The following is a 13,951-nucleotide window of genomic DNA, read 5'->3' as shown; positions in this document are numbered from 1 at the left end:
ATCAAGGTCCCTCATAAAGCCCAATGCTGTGATGCTTAACTGTTTTGCAGAAAAGATAGGGAGTGTATTAGAAGTTGAATCTCCCATAATAATAACAAAGATGATCATATTGCTTAGCATGTCCCTATTAAAAGATGTTGGTATGTGTTATAATTCAGGCATGAGAGTATGACTGATGTCAAGTACTGTGTCTGTGAGACAGCTCTGAACAGAGTGGACTTTCAGGATACGGAATGTCAGCTTCTTCCTCAGTGAAAAACTGTCCTTGGAAAAGACTTCATTCTTTTGATGGGATGAATTTGCCAATGCTTGAAAGCATTAAGGTAGCAAAAGAGCTTTTTTTTTTTTTTTTTCTGATAATGGAGTGTGATTTCTTCCTTACTGGAATTCTTTAGTTTGCATCTCAATCCACTACATGCAGACCTCTCCAAACTCTTGTAATGAATTTCTTGTCTAAATCGGGTCTGAACTGAATTTGATGCCTTTCTCCACAGTTGTGCTCCGCAGAGTTGTTTGCCAGGTTTTAGAATCAAAGATTCGCATTGCTAATGACAAAGTTGCCTCATGTTTTTGTTAGGTGAGAAATATGTTGAGATGGAAGAGGTAGTGGTGGACTTAACAGTCCTGGGGTTGGACTTGATGATCTTAAAGGTATTTTCCAACCTGGTCGATTCAGTGATTCTCTGTGCAAACTACTTGATTATTAATCCTCTGGCACATTCACGTGAGCTGTCCTAGTGTGTAGTGTTGAAATACTGATTTTTTTTCTTGAGATCACTTGTTAGCATTAAACAACTAGACAGTACTGCATCCAAACATGAATAATCTGGCTTTCAGAAAGAAGCCCACAAATCTGCAGCAAAGCATCCAGTGTAAATTGAGAGCAAGTCAGGTGTATTGCTATTTTATTATCAGCCTGCTTGTTTGTTAAGGATACCTTCTGGACTTTCTGTACATGTCAATGTTGTTAATATTTCACTAGTACATACGACATGGAAATTCAATGTCAAACACCCTCTTGATACTGTAAATCTTCACACTAGTAATCTAGTAGCTGTTCTTCTACATTAATAACATTATAATCTTCTTGACAAATTTGACATGTCTACTCAACTGAAACACACAAAAGATTTGGGACATAAAATGTAACTGGAAAGGAAGCAATGGTGGATGATTCCAGTGATTCCTGAGTTTTCCAGTTTTGACCTAGATCGTTGGGGATATTCTTATCAGGATTGGGGACCTTCTTATCAGGGTCAGTGTGTGTCCAAGCCTGAAAACGAGTTTTTCAGAATGTGACTTTCTCAGATTTTCCTCTTTTTGCTTTGCTTATTTTCTTTTTTTCATTTTCCCATAGATATATCCATGTATCATGTTAATTCTGATACATGGTAAATGCATGGATAAGATTACATGGGTTTTGTTTATGATTTTCTAATATATGACTGCAAAGAAGATTTAGTGGTGGTGAGAACATCTAAACTAAACCAGCTAATAATTAATGTTGAAATTGAATCCTGGAGACAAATCTCAGGGTTCCTCACTAAATGCCAGTTTAGCAACATGAATCTTATTATTTTGTTACATTGGTTTCTAGACAGTTGGAGAAAGATGAGTTCATTATAATAAAGTAGAACAAAATAGAATAAAAAGAATAAGCATGGCTTCCATTAGTAGTTTGTAAAATGAACTTGCTGTAGGTAGGTGAATGTGACCCAAATCTAAGCAGGTGCCAGAAAGCCAAGGAAAGAATTTTGTTTCTAAATAAAAAAGAAACATTCAAGAGGTTTTATTCTGAGAGGCAGCTGGGCGCCCATGTAGAATTTTATATTCACATTAAACCCCACTATTTCTTGCTAATTATCCATGAGTAGCCTGTGTCTACTCTTTGAGAATGTAGTCTAAATAATTTTATGTTTAACACCAGGAGCTGTTCGTTGTGTCATAAATTACAAAAAAGTAATTTCCTATTGAAAGAATGGAAAATCTGGTATTTCTGCAGTATTTGCATGTTTAACTCCTCATAAGGCTGAAGTTGCAGCATGTCTTTATGTCAAGGAACAGCTTTTCTGTTCTGCGCCATGTTCCTCCTTCCTGTTTCTGTGTGGAAATGGACAGTGTGAGCTTGTACGTCTGAAGTTCTGAATGGCATAAATAGACTTGACTTTGTTTCTTTAGTTTTTGTATGTAGGGGAAAATAGAGATTTCTTCCCACCCCGAGGGTTGTGTGGGTTTGCAATTAGCTGTTATCTGTCACCAGCTTCCTATCTGCAGTGTCATTCCTTGTTTGATGTGTGCAGCTTGTTTCTAATTCATAGAATCACAGAATCATAGAATAGTTAGGGTTGGAAAGGACCTTAAGATCATCTAGTTCCAACCTCCCTGCCATGGGCAGGGACACCTCACACTAAACCATACCACCCAAGGCCTTGTCCAACCTGGTCTTGAACACTGCCAGGGATGGAGCATTCACAACCTCCCTGGGGAACCCATTCCAGTGCCTCACCACCCTAACAGGAAAGAATTTCCCTTGTTTAAGATTTAACCCGTTACCCCTTGTCCTGTCACTACAGTCTCTAATGAAGACTCTCTCCCCAGCATCCCTATAGGCCCCCTTCAGATACTGGAAGGCTGCTATGAGGTCTCCACGCAGCCTTCTCTTCTCCAGGCTGAACAGCCCCAACTTCCTCACCCTGTCTTCATACGGGAGGTGCTCCAGTCCCCTGATCATTCTCGTGGCACTTCTCTGGACTTGTTCTAACAGTTCCATGTCCTTTTTATGTTGAGGACACCAGAACTGCACACAATACTCCAAGTGAGGTCTCACAAGAGCAGAGTAGAGGGGCAGGATCACCTCCTTTGACCTGCTGGTCATGCTCCTTTTGATGCAGCCCAGGATACGGTTGGCTTTCTGGGCTGCAAGCACACACGGAAGCCGGCTCATGTTCATTTTCTCATTGACCAACACCCCCAAGTCTTTCTCCGCAGGGCTGCTCTGAATCTCTTCTCTGCCCAACCTGTAGCTGTGCCTGGGATTGCTCCGACCCAGGTGTAGGACCTTGCACTTGGCATGGTTAAACTTCATAAGGTTGGCATCAGCCCACCTCACAAGTGTGTCAAGGTCCCCTCTGGATGGCATTCCTTCCCTACAGCGTATCAAGTGAGCCACACAGCTTGGTGTCATCGGCAAACTTGCTGAGGGCGCACTCAATCCCACTGTCCATGTCAGTGACGAAGATGTTGAACAAGACTGGTCCCAACACCGATCCCTGAGGGACACCACTCGTTACTGGTCTCCAGCCGGACATTGAGCCATTGACCACAACTCTTTGTGTGCAGCCATCCAGCCAGTTCTTTATCCACCGAGTGGTCCATCCATCAAATTGATGTCTCTCCAATTTAGAGGCAAGGATGTTGTGTGGGACAGTGTCGAACGCTTTGCACAAGTCCAGGTAGATGGCATCAACTGCTCTACCCCTGTCCATCAGTTCTGTAGCCCATTCATAGAAGGCCACCAAATTGGTCAGGCAGGATTTCCCCTCAGTGAAGCCATGCTGGCTGTCACCAAGCACCTTGTTGCCTTTCATGTGCCCTGGTTTGCTGGCACAGATTCTTCCTGTGTGTTCTGAATGATGCTTCCCTTTATTTTGTCTCTTTTAAAGCCATCCCTTTTGTTTTATCAGAACTCAGGAACTGAAATCCTGATTCCACTCAGTCCACAATTCTTCCCAAATTCAGTTTTTTAATCTCTTCTTTTGAAAGCCATAGTTGTTACATGGACATCCAAATCCTAATGCCATGCAATAAAGCATTGCTTCCTTTTAAAAGAACTTGAAGAGATGGCTTTCTCCTTTCTGAGTTTCCAAAGGCTGTTGCTTGACTGTTGCTAGAGAGCTGATTAATTTTACATTAGGGCCTGGATTCCATACAAATGGCCTCTGTGTTCATAAACAATGGGAGCAGCTGATGGACCACTGTTCCGTCAGTGAGTTGCCTCTCTATTGTCAGGCTCATAGTGTATGGAAGTGTTTGCTGCCTTTGTGGTTATATACACCAGAAGGTGACTGTCATCTCATCAGTGTAGAGAACAACTTAGATTTCCTTTCAGTGCTGTAAAAGTCAGAATCAATACAAATAGTATCTTTGGATGGTGTTTTCCAAAGAGGAATGTTTTATTATTCAAGTATGAAGGCTTTGAGGAACTAATTGAAGAAGACCCTAATAATAAGAAAATAGTTTCCATCTTGTAAGCATGTTTAAACTGGGGCCTTTTCTTGTAAGGAGAACTAAGAATAGCTGTGGTGAAATACCATTCCATGGGTTATGTCTCCAGTAATTGCATGCCAATGTTGGGCCTTTTTTGAAGAGCATCCTTATTTAAAGGGAATGAAGATAAAATAGATCCTATGTCAAATGTACATTTTAGGAATCCTAAGTTTGAAATCCAGTATGGGGTTTTGAACTGTGCAGGGAAGGTGATCCTGATGCTACAGTTAGTTATGACTCTTGACCAAAAGGTTCTCAGGTTTACTATTTGTTGGTTGCTGCATATTTTCAATCTATGGTTCTAATTTTATATGAAATATTTTAGACCAAGTGTGCAACACTACAAACACTTGAGGTATTCCAAGCATATACGGGGGGTCTGGATAGATTCTGCCTTTAGAGCCCATCCAAATCCAGTAAGTCCAATGGTGGTATCTCTTTCAGCATGGGAAAGCAGAAGCATCCTGGAAATTCTTCAGTGGCTCTGAAAAATGCATTTTAAAAAATACCCACACAAAGTATAAGCCAAGGCCATCTTCCTCCTGTATAATGGAGAAAGAGTTCATTGAAAAGATCTCTTTAGTAAAAATGTGGATATTCATAATACTCAAAACTTCAAAGTACAGAAATGGGCCATCTTTGATTACTGACAGTTCTTCTGATGCTCATTGTCAGAGCTGCCTGGAACCTTTCCCAAACACTCCATTTCGTTTACACAGGAACAGAGAAAATATGTATTTACCTGTAATTGTTTATTTATGCGTTTGGGTATTTGTGCATCTGTCTGTATAAATCCATGCCAAACAAATCCCTTTTTTACTTTGCATGTGTTCTGAATGATTTATATGTGGTTGTTTTTACTTACAAACAGTTTTGCAATATGGTGTGGGTGGCTTTATGCACAATACATTACCTCAGGCAGAGAACATCTTTGTGTGCCACTCTCCCCACCCCCCCTTTTCCTGCTTTTCCTGCTGCATTCTTCCAGCTCTGCATAGCCCATCACAGAACGTATTTTTCAAGTATCACAAAACAATTATGTCATTCCTCAGTAAGATTTGGTTAAACGAGTAAGAATATGGAAGATGTTACAGAAATAAGGGTACCTGAGGGTCGCTTACTATTTTGTCCTTGTTGGAATATTCCTGTTTATACTTGAAGTGCTCAGCCATCAGCAGGTTACATGTTAATGTAGGAGCTGCTGAATATTGGAGGTGTGCAGGAGCTGTACAGCCTGCAGACACTTCGTCAGCTTAAAGAGGAACCTGTGCTTTGAAGAAAGCTAAAGGTCTGTTCAAAATTTGACCCAGTGGCTTCACAGATGACATGCATCATGACTGATGATTCTGCTGTTGCTCAAGGTGCAGCTACTGCAGTTGCTAGCAGAGGCAATGTTCTGTCGGCAGTGTGGAATTTAGTCATGTTCTTGGTATTCTGCTGTGCCAGGTACTTGCCAGCTGTTGTTTTTTACCTGTGCCCGTAGTCATTTTTGGCTGCTGATGCTGCAGAAGTTGGTGTGCTGTGGTGTTGGCTTGGTTGGGGTGCCTCTGCCTCAAGCAGGCACAGCAGTGGGGGGTTACAGGGTAGTCATAGCTCTCTATGGCACTCTGATAATTGCACTTATTTCAGCAGTTTCTTACTCATTTCATGTTACTGAGACTTCATCAGGGGACAGTCTGTGTTTTCCTATTCTACTGTGACTGGTTTCTTCTCTGGGATTTCAGGAAAAAGAAGATACTTGTGTGTGCCCTAAAATCATTGTGATTACATGAATAGTCTATGTTCAGGTTTTCTGCTATTTCTAAGATGCATTGGTGCTTCTTATAATAGGATGTGCAACTACCAATCCACCAGAAACTATTTTCTGGGGAATTAACTTTGCTTTCTGTGATTGTTATCTCTGTAAGGCCATGTGGTACTGAATGGATTCTGTCGGACACTCCTGGGTATTCTAATCATCAAGATAAACTTGAGTTTTGTTGGGTTCCCTGTGAACAAAGCAGAGACAACTGTGATACTTCAGCCACTGTGCACGTGCCGTCATGTAACACTACCCACATGCGTAAACATCAGTGTCCCAGAGCTGCAGTGCTGTCAGAGTGGGCATTGGTTCAAGTTGACGCAGTTTCAGTTTGCCAAGGCAAGCAGTTACCCAGAGCTGACTTTCCAGTGACACCTTCTTCACACACAAGTTTTCTTTAGAGATTTTGGTTTAAAATAAGAGATGTTCTACAGGCTGGAGCAGCTCTGCACTGAAGGCAGGCTGAGAGAGCTGGGCTTGTTCAGCCTGGAGAAGAGAAGGCTTCTTAAGGGGAGACCTTAGAGCAGCTTCCAGCGCCTAAAGGGGCTACAAGAAACCTGGAGATGGGCCTTGGACAAGGGCCTGTAGGGACAGGACGAGGGGGAATGGCTTTAACCTGACAGAGGGGAGAGTGAGATGAGACATTAGGCAGAAGTTCTTTCCTGTGAGGGTGCTGAGGCACTGGCACAGGTTGCCCAGAGAACTGTGGCTGCCTCATCTCTGGCAGTGCTCAAGACCAGTGTGGACGGGGCTTGGAGCAGCCTGGTCTAGTGGAAGGTGTCTCTGTCTGTGGCGGGGGTTTGGAACTGGAAGAACTTTAAGGTCCCTTCCAACCCAAACACTTCTATGAGTCTGTGAAGGCCTTAGCTCTTCTAAATCATAACACAGCTTAATGTGTGCATAGAGGACACCCACAGTTGATACAGGTCATGATTGCACTGAGTCAGACCACACTGGTGGCGAGGATAGGTTTTCATAAAAGGAGGACTAATTTCTTCCACCCAGTGATCTTCCGAGTGCTCAGATAAATGCTGGGGAAAGAATGGACTTCATAGTCTTTGCTTTACAAGCTGGCCTGATTCAGGTTCAACGAAAATAAGATACTCTTGAGGATTTTGGGAAAAGTTCATGAAAGCTTTTGGGAATTCTAGAAGGTTTTTATGCAAATAGGTTTAAATGTGTATTTTGTGTATTAGCTGTGACTTGCTGGCTTCGAAACAGGGACAGATGAGCTGAAGCTTCAGAGATGATGTGTCTTTTCATATACCTCATGTCTGCTTGTAGGGAAAATAGATTAAGTAGAAGGTAATCCAGGCATTGATATTTGATTCTTCTTGTGATATCCTCACTTCATAGAGGATACCAGAGGTACAAGAAAGCAGCTGATGTTGTGTCTTTACCACTGACAAAGCATGGAATTAATTAGAGGTGGCAATGACCAGGATTCCTGAGTAATAGGAATGCTAACGCTGAAGCTAATTTTCAGAGATTTCATAAGCAAGATACTTGCTTGTAACCAAAGAGTGGTGTTGCTGTTGTAACTCTTCTTCTGAAATGGTACATGTTTTCTGAAATGGATATTACTAATCCAGGGGAATGAGTTTTGGGTCAAGAAATTTCATCCCACAGTACTGTCCTTCTTAGCAAGCTGCCAGTTCTTTTTGTCTTTGTTTGTAAGCTCCTTTTGTCTGTATAATATAACAAATAGAAGTCACAGAGTGATGGATGACTTCATTCACACTTAATGTTGACAGTTTCATTCCTGAGCATGGCAGCATATTTATTTACATCTACGTGTATATATGTGTGTGGGTATAAAATAAAGAAGACTTTTTCAAGTCCTCTTTCCTGTGCTTCTCACTTTCAGCTGAAAAGGAAATAGTCAAGGGAAGATAAGACTTTTGAGATTTTTGTCTCAGCTCTCACCTCATTGGTGCTTTGGAATGATGCTGTTTGTGACTCCTTTCACTTGTTTCAGTGTCCTTCTCTTCCAGTGTTTGATTGCTGTCAGTCTCATAATATTTACCAGAACATTAAAGGAGCAGCAGATTCTGCCTGAAGTGCTGGAATGGGTGATGTTCTTTGAAATTAGTCATAGTCTCCTTTGCGTTTAGACAAAACATGAGCTCACTTCCCGTGCTCTCTTCCCAATGTGAACGCCAAGTGCTCCAAAGGATGGTCTCTTGTGAGGGAGAAGGAAACTGGAGCTAACTCCCAACTGACAGAATCTTAAGGATTTTTCCATTGGGACTGAAAGTTTTTTCGTACCTTGCAGAAAAACAATGCATTCTCATTCTTATTGGGCATGTAGCAGCATCATCTATAGACATCTCCACACCAGGGAAAACTTAAAAGTTCCCATTGTTGCAGCTCTATTTCTGCTAAGAAATCTTGGGATTCCTCATGCAGATACATTTACCTCAGTCCTCCTTGTGCTGGCAGCATCAGGATGTCCCAGGAAGGATGTTCTAATGTTCAGATTTGTTCCTAAATCTTCACATTATATCAGTTGAGAGAAAACCTGACGTCTGTTTTCAGTGTGATTGTGGCAAAGCAGCTTTATCAGGGCTCACTCTTCTGATATTGTCACATCTGTACATCTGCGGGAGTGGTAAATGTGCTGATTTACAAGTCCTACAACAACACAGCAGAGTACAATCCCATGTGTATTTTGGCAAAACACTTTAGCGCTGGGAAATCTTTTGTTGATAGCTGAAGTGCTGAGCAGGTAATCAGCTAATTTTGGCAATTGTTTGAGTAGGAATGTTGTTGTCTGTGTAGGAGTTTGTCACAAAAGCATTTTCAGTTTAATCTGAATACAAACACATGCAAACTAATGGTAGTAACTAGGGAGACATTATGGAGAGGGTATCTCTTAAAAGAAAGCAGCATTCAGCTTCAACTGCCTGCTAAGCACTTCCCTGGAAGATTTTCTGTCTGACTCTGAGCACCCTGAGACCAGAATGGTAAGATTCAGGCTGTGGTACAGGTCATTCAAATATGAAGGAGAGAGCAGGCAGCCTGTGAAGCAGCCTGGCATTCAGAGGACGAGGTGTCTGAAAACTGGCGAAGAGCTGAGGGGAATTCCTAAGCAGAGCTCTGGACCAGCATGGACTAATAGCGTAAATGTAAGCTGCATTTATCAGCTGAAGCCAGGCACCTTGGAATGAGTGTGTATGAGAGTTTCTTGCTTAAAGCAAAGAGTGAGCATATGTTGTTCTATCACTTTGATGTTCTTTCAAAGAGAATAGTTACAATCCATATTATTCTGTTGTCAAATGCATTTGAAAACTAGAAAACATATGTCGGGGACATGTTCTGCAAATAGTTATCAACAGTGTTGCAGAAGTATTTGGTTTAGAGGGTTCCTTGGAATCCACCATTCAAATTCATATTTCTCTTGAGTTATCTTGAAAGGGGCTGTCATTCTACCCTATAGCAAAGTGAGGGCATTGTGGAGCTTAACTTGACCCTAGCAAAGCCTCTGATCCTGTTGCTCTTAGTGGAGAGGTTCTTCCAAAGGGCTTAATTCAGAGTCTGTAAAAATGAGTGTTTTGCTCATGATTTAAAAGCACTACCTCTGTCTGTGGTCTGTAGAAGGCTAAATTTAGTCTGTAATCCTTTGAACATCCTTTATTCACTGCTGTATTTCAGCAAATCTTTCATTCCAGAAAGGGATACATTTTTCCTCACAGCTTGATGGTTTCAATTGCATAAATGAAGACTACGGAGGAGGATTCCAGATGCTGATTTTTGATTGTCTCTTATCCTTTGTATGGTTTTAAGGAGTTTTACTGCATCCTTTTGATTCCACAGAACAAAACTGTAAATCCACCAGTGAAAAAGTGTGAAATATTCCAGTTTTCTTTCTGCAATCCTACTGCAGGAGGGAAACTGATAGCAATTGCAGAAATCAGTGATAAACTCCAGGGTCAGTTGCCTGCCACCTCTGACTGCCGCTTTGCCAGAACAAAGTGTAGCAAAGTGCAGGAGCTGCAGCAAATTAGGCTCAGTGGCAGTAGTTCAAGTTGCTGGATGAAAGAAACATCTGGCCCATTGCTCTGGGAGCCTTTTTGGGGTTTGATGCTATGAACGGTGCTCTAAAAATGTCAGATGTTATGTGCTGTTAGAGAAGGAGCTCAGCGTGTGTCACTGACAACTGAGCTGTGTGTTTAAAGGGTGCGCTGTTAGGGCTCCTCTTGGGTTCACTTATCCTGTATTTATGCTTCTCACTGTTGGTGATGGACACTGCTGTAAAAGTGAGTCTACACCGCAGATATTTTTCTGTGATGGGTCTTCGGCATGGTTGTACTTTGCCTGCTCACCAGTTCTTTGTTCCTGGTTTGAACCTCAGTGCTCCAGTGTCACTATGCACATGCTGCAGGGTTTCCTAACTAGACCAGGCCAGTCACTGACTCCAATGCCAAGCTCCCGTTGGGGCAACCTTGTCATTCCTCTTGGTTTTCAGCTGCCACAGCTGCCACGCTTCAGAGCTCACTGCATTGCCTGTAACTTGTTATTCTTTTACTTCCCCCCATGCAGAGCATGATGAGTGTGGCAGCCGGCACCAGAGCTGTGATGAGAACGCTATCTGCACCAACACTGTGAGGGGACACAGCTGCACCTGCAAACCCGGATACGTGGGGAATGGGACCATCTGCCAAGGTGAGGCTGCACTTGAGGAACATGGCAGAGCAGCAGCTCTAGTTATGATTTCTGACAGTCACCCATGTTCTGATAATTTATGATGGCTGCTTTCTGTCAATGACGCGCTGTAAGATTTATCAGCTGGCAAATGGAGTATGGATGGAGGTGATGGGAATGGATTTGAACATAAATTCTTAGCAACAAGGAGATATATGTTTTGGAATGCTCAAACCCCCTTCTCATTTACTGTCACTGTATACTGTCATTTGTGCTAGTATCAATCAGCTTTGAAATGGTGTTAATTGCTTTATAAACTGTGGATGGTATGTGCTGTCACCTCTAGCTTTTAAAAGTTATCATAGAATCCTGGAATGGTTTGGATTGAAAGAGACCTTAAAGGTCGTCCAATTCCAATACCCGACCATAGGCGGGGATACCTTCCACTAGACCAGGTTGCTTCAAGTCCTGTCCAAACAGGCCTTGAACACTGCCAGGGATGGGGCAGCCCCAGCTTCTCTCGGCAACCTGTGCCAGCACCTCACCACCCTCACAGAGAAGAACTTCATTATATCTGACCTAAATCTCCCTGTTTAATCAGATGCCCTTTAAATTAAGAGTAATTGTCTTTTATGCTAACATCATTTGGTTTTCATTTGACTACTCACATCAAAATAGATGTGTTTTGGTTTTAAATCTTTAAATCTTTTTAGCTGCCTTTTGAGATAGGTGTAAGGGGAAATAGAGGAAACAGAGTGTGTTCTGGTATTCTGACTGGGAAGCATAAATTGAAAAGAGAATTAGGAAGGGCTTTGCAGTCTAATAATAATTCAGGTCACCAGGGATAACAATAATCTGGCACTGCATGGGATAGATACTGTTGCAAACTAGCTAATGTTAGAACTGTGAACATTTTGTTAAGTGATAAACCACTCAATGTAAAGTAGCAGTCTGATTTTCTCATCCTGTGGCTCTGTGGTCACTTGGACTGCTAGTGTAAGATAATGTCCTGGGTTCAGCAGTAGCAGTCATGTTTCTCCTTTGTGGTAGCTGGTGCAGCTGTGTTTTGACTTCCAGCCTGGGAACAGTGCTGGTGATACCGATGTTTTCGGTTGTTGCTAAGTGATGTTTACCCTGACCAAGGACTCTGTGAGGCTCATGCTCTGCCAGGGAGGAGGGGAAGCCGGGAGGAAGCAGAGACAGGACACCTGACCCAAACTGACCAAAGAGGTATTCCATACCACAGCACGTCATGCCCAGGGTGGGGGGTAACTGGGAGTTACCCGGAAGGACACGGGCTTCCAGGTGGGACTCGTTTCTTGGCCGGTGGTATTGTATTCTCTTCCCTTGTTATTTTCTCTTATCATTGTTGTAGTTGGTAGTAGCGGTGGTGATTTGTGTTGTACATTGGTTGCTGGACTGTTCTTGTCTCAACCCGTGGGAGTTGCACTTTTTCGATCCTTCTCCCCATTCCTCTGGGAGCAGGGAAAGGGAGAGCCCTGGGGGGGTAGTGGGGGGGTGGTGGTGTGCCCTCGATTGCTCTCAGCCCGGCACCACTCACTGGGAGTGAGTGAACAAGCTGTCTGGCTAGGGTTTAAACCACGACAGATATGTTCTTATTCTGCCCGTGGTAGCACCACAAACACCACTTTTGCCTCTGTTTTACCACGGCAATATGTTATCTGTTAGCAGTCATATGGGTTTTTTTGCACAAGTGCCAGGGTTGGCACATGGAAAGAGGTGTGAGCATGTCTGGACAACTACAGACTGCTTATGATGCCTTGTAGTAATTTGGGAGTTTTATCTTCAGGCAGTAGAGGTAGGAAAAAACCAGATAAAAGCCCAGGTGATAAGTTAATGTAATACCATCTGAAGATATGCTGAACATTTCCCTCCTCCTTGAGTCATCTGTAAGTGACTGATAAATCCCTGTATGTTATGAATGTGTACATATAGAATACAACTGCTACTGAAATAACTTATCTTTATAGTTCAATATGAAATCTTATTAATACTGTCTAGCAAACAGATAAAAAGAAAAATAAGTTTATGATGAGAGAAAAGGACTGGCTTTGTGCCTAATCCTACAGTCTATTTCAACAATCCATTTTAGCAATGTTCTAAAAACGAAAATCAGAGTAACATTCCTCTTTGACTTTAGTGGATAGCACTGTGATAATCTTTATAAAAACCCCACCCTACTGTTATTTGTATTTTAGAGAAGAAAACATATGCATAGTTAAATTAAATTGCCTGGTGAACTACAGGTAAAGATAAAGAAATGACTGGCAGGAATTTGGGATGTTTGCATTTTTTTATGACCAGTGTGGAGAAATAAAAAGGACAGAAATGATCTGGAGAGGAATGTGGTGGTTGCTGGGGGTTTAGAAAGAATAACAAAACAAATGGGGAAGAGGAAAGCAAATATGTTTTTAAAAAGTCAGTATAATCAGGTTGTCACACTTGTTGAGTAGAAAACCAAATTTCATGCATAAGGAATTGCTTCTAGAACAGACTCTCAAATTAAAGACTGGATTGTGTCAAACCAGATGTGGAAACTGTCAGGAAGGAAGGTGATGGAAAAGACGCAGACTGAGACCAAATGCACTTCTGCATTAAAATAGCTACTCTCAGAGCTTAAGTGACATAAAAACGGAAAGAGTAGTGGAGATGAACACAAGAAAATCTTTATAAATGCACAGTTAACAGTATACAGACAGTGAGCCAATATAATAGAGAGAAATAAGACTTCCCTCCTGTGGTCATTCTCAATTTTGGTGCAAGAAGCATCCTTTAGCACCTCAGAAAGACACTGAAATTTTGGCAGTAGATAAGCACAGACTGAGGCTGAGGCTGAGGTGACCTGAAATGATAGGGCAGGATAAGGCTGTGCCAGCACCATTAGGAAATTTGACAGAATTAGACAGGTTATATTTTAGGATTGGTTCAGAAAATGAGAAGTAATACAGGGAGATCTTTGCTGGAAGAAATTACAGCATGAAAGGCAGAGGACAGAGGTATAACTAGTTGAATTGAGGAATGCTGAATCTACAGATTGAAGTTGCTTGTTTCTGTGAAGGAGACGCTGGATAAAAAGTGAAAATAACCAGGAGTGATTTGGGAATGAGAAGTTGTAGGTGGGTAACGGGAGACTCATGCCATGCCCTTTCGCAGATTCCGTGTAAATTACAGCATTCACAGGTGAGCGTGGAATAAAGACAATTGGAGCAATTTCACTCA

The 13,951-nt window shown here is 42.1% G+C and overlaps 1 protein-coding gene across 1 annotated transcript in view; it reads left to right on the top strand.

Moving 5' to 3' along the window:
- LOC133269126 (protein kinase C-binding protein NELL1-like) overlaps window positions 1-10,732 on the top strand; it is a gene marked incomplete at its 3' end in the record, with an annotated part of 178,911 nt that extends 168,179 nt beyond the window's left edge. The window contains exon 14 of the mRNA XM_061453083.1: window positions 10,610-10,732. Coding sequence (XP_061309067.1) covers window positions 10,610-10,732 — 123 coding nt within the window. The remainder of the gene's footprint in view (window positions 1-10,609) is intronic.
- Window positions 10,733-13,951: the final 3,219 nt, after the last annotated feature.

The sequence above is a fragment of the Pezoporus flaviventris genome, unplaced genomic scaffold, assembly GCF_033815535.1.
Source record: "Pezoporus flaviventris isolate CSIRO_AGI_PZ_B2104156 unplaced genomic scaffold, CSIRO_AGI_Pfla_v1 ptg000014l, whole genome shotgun sequence".
In the NCBI taxonomy this organism is placed as follows: domain Eukaryota; kingdom Metazoa; phylum Chordata; class Aves; order Psittaciformes; family Psittacidae; genus Pezoporus; species Pezoporus flaviventris.
The sequence above is the reverse complement of the archived record's forward strand: the minus strand, read 5'-3'. Positions and strand labels throughout refer to the sequence as shown.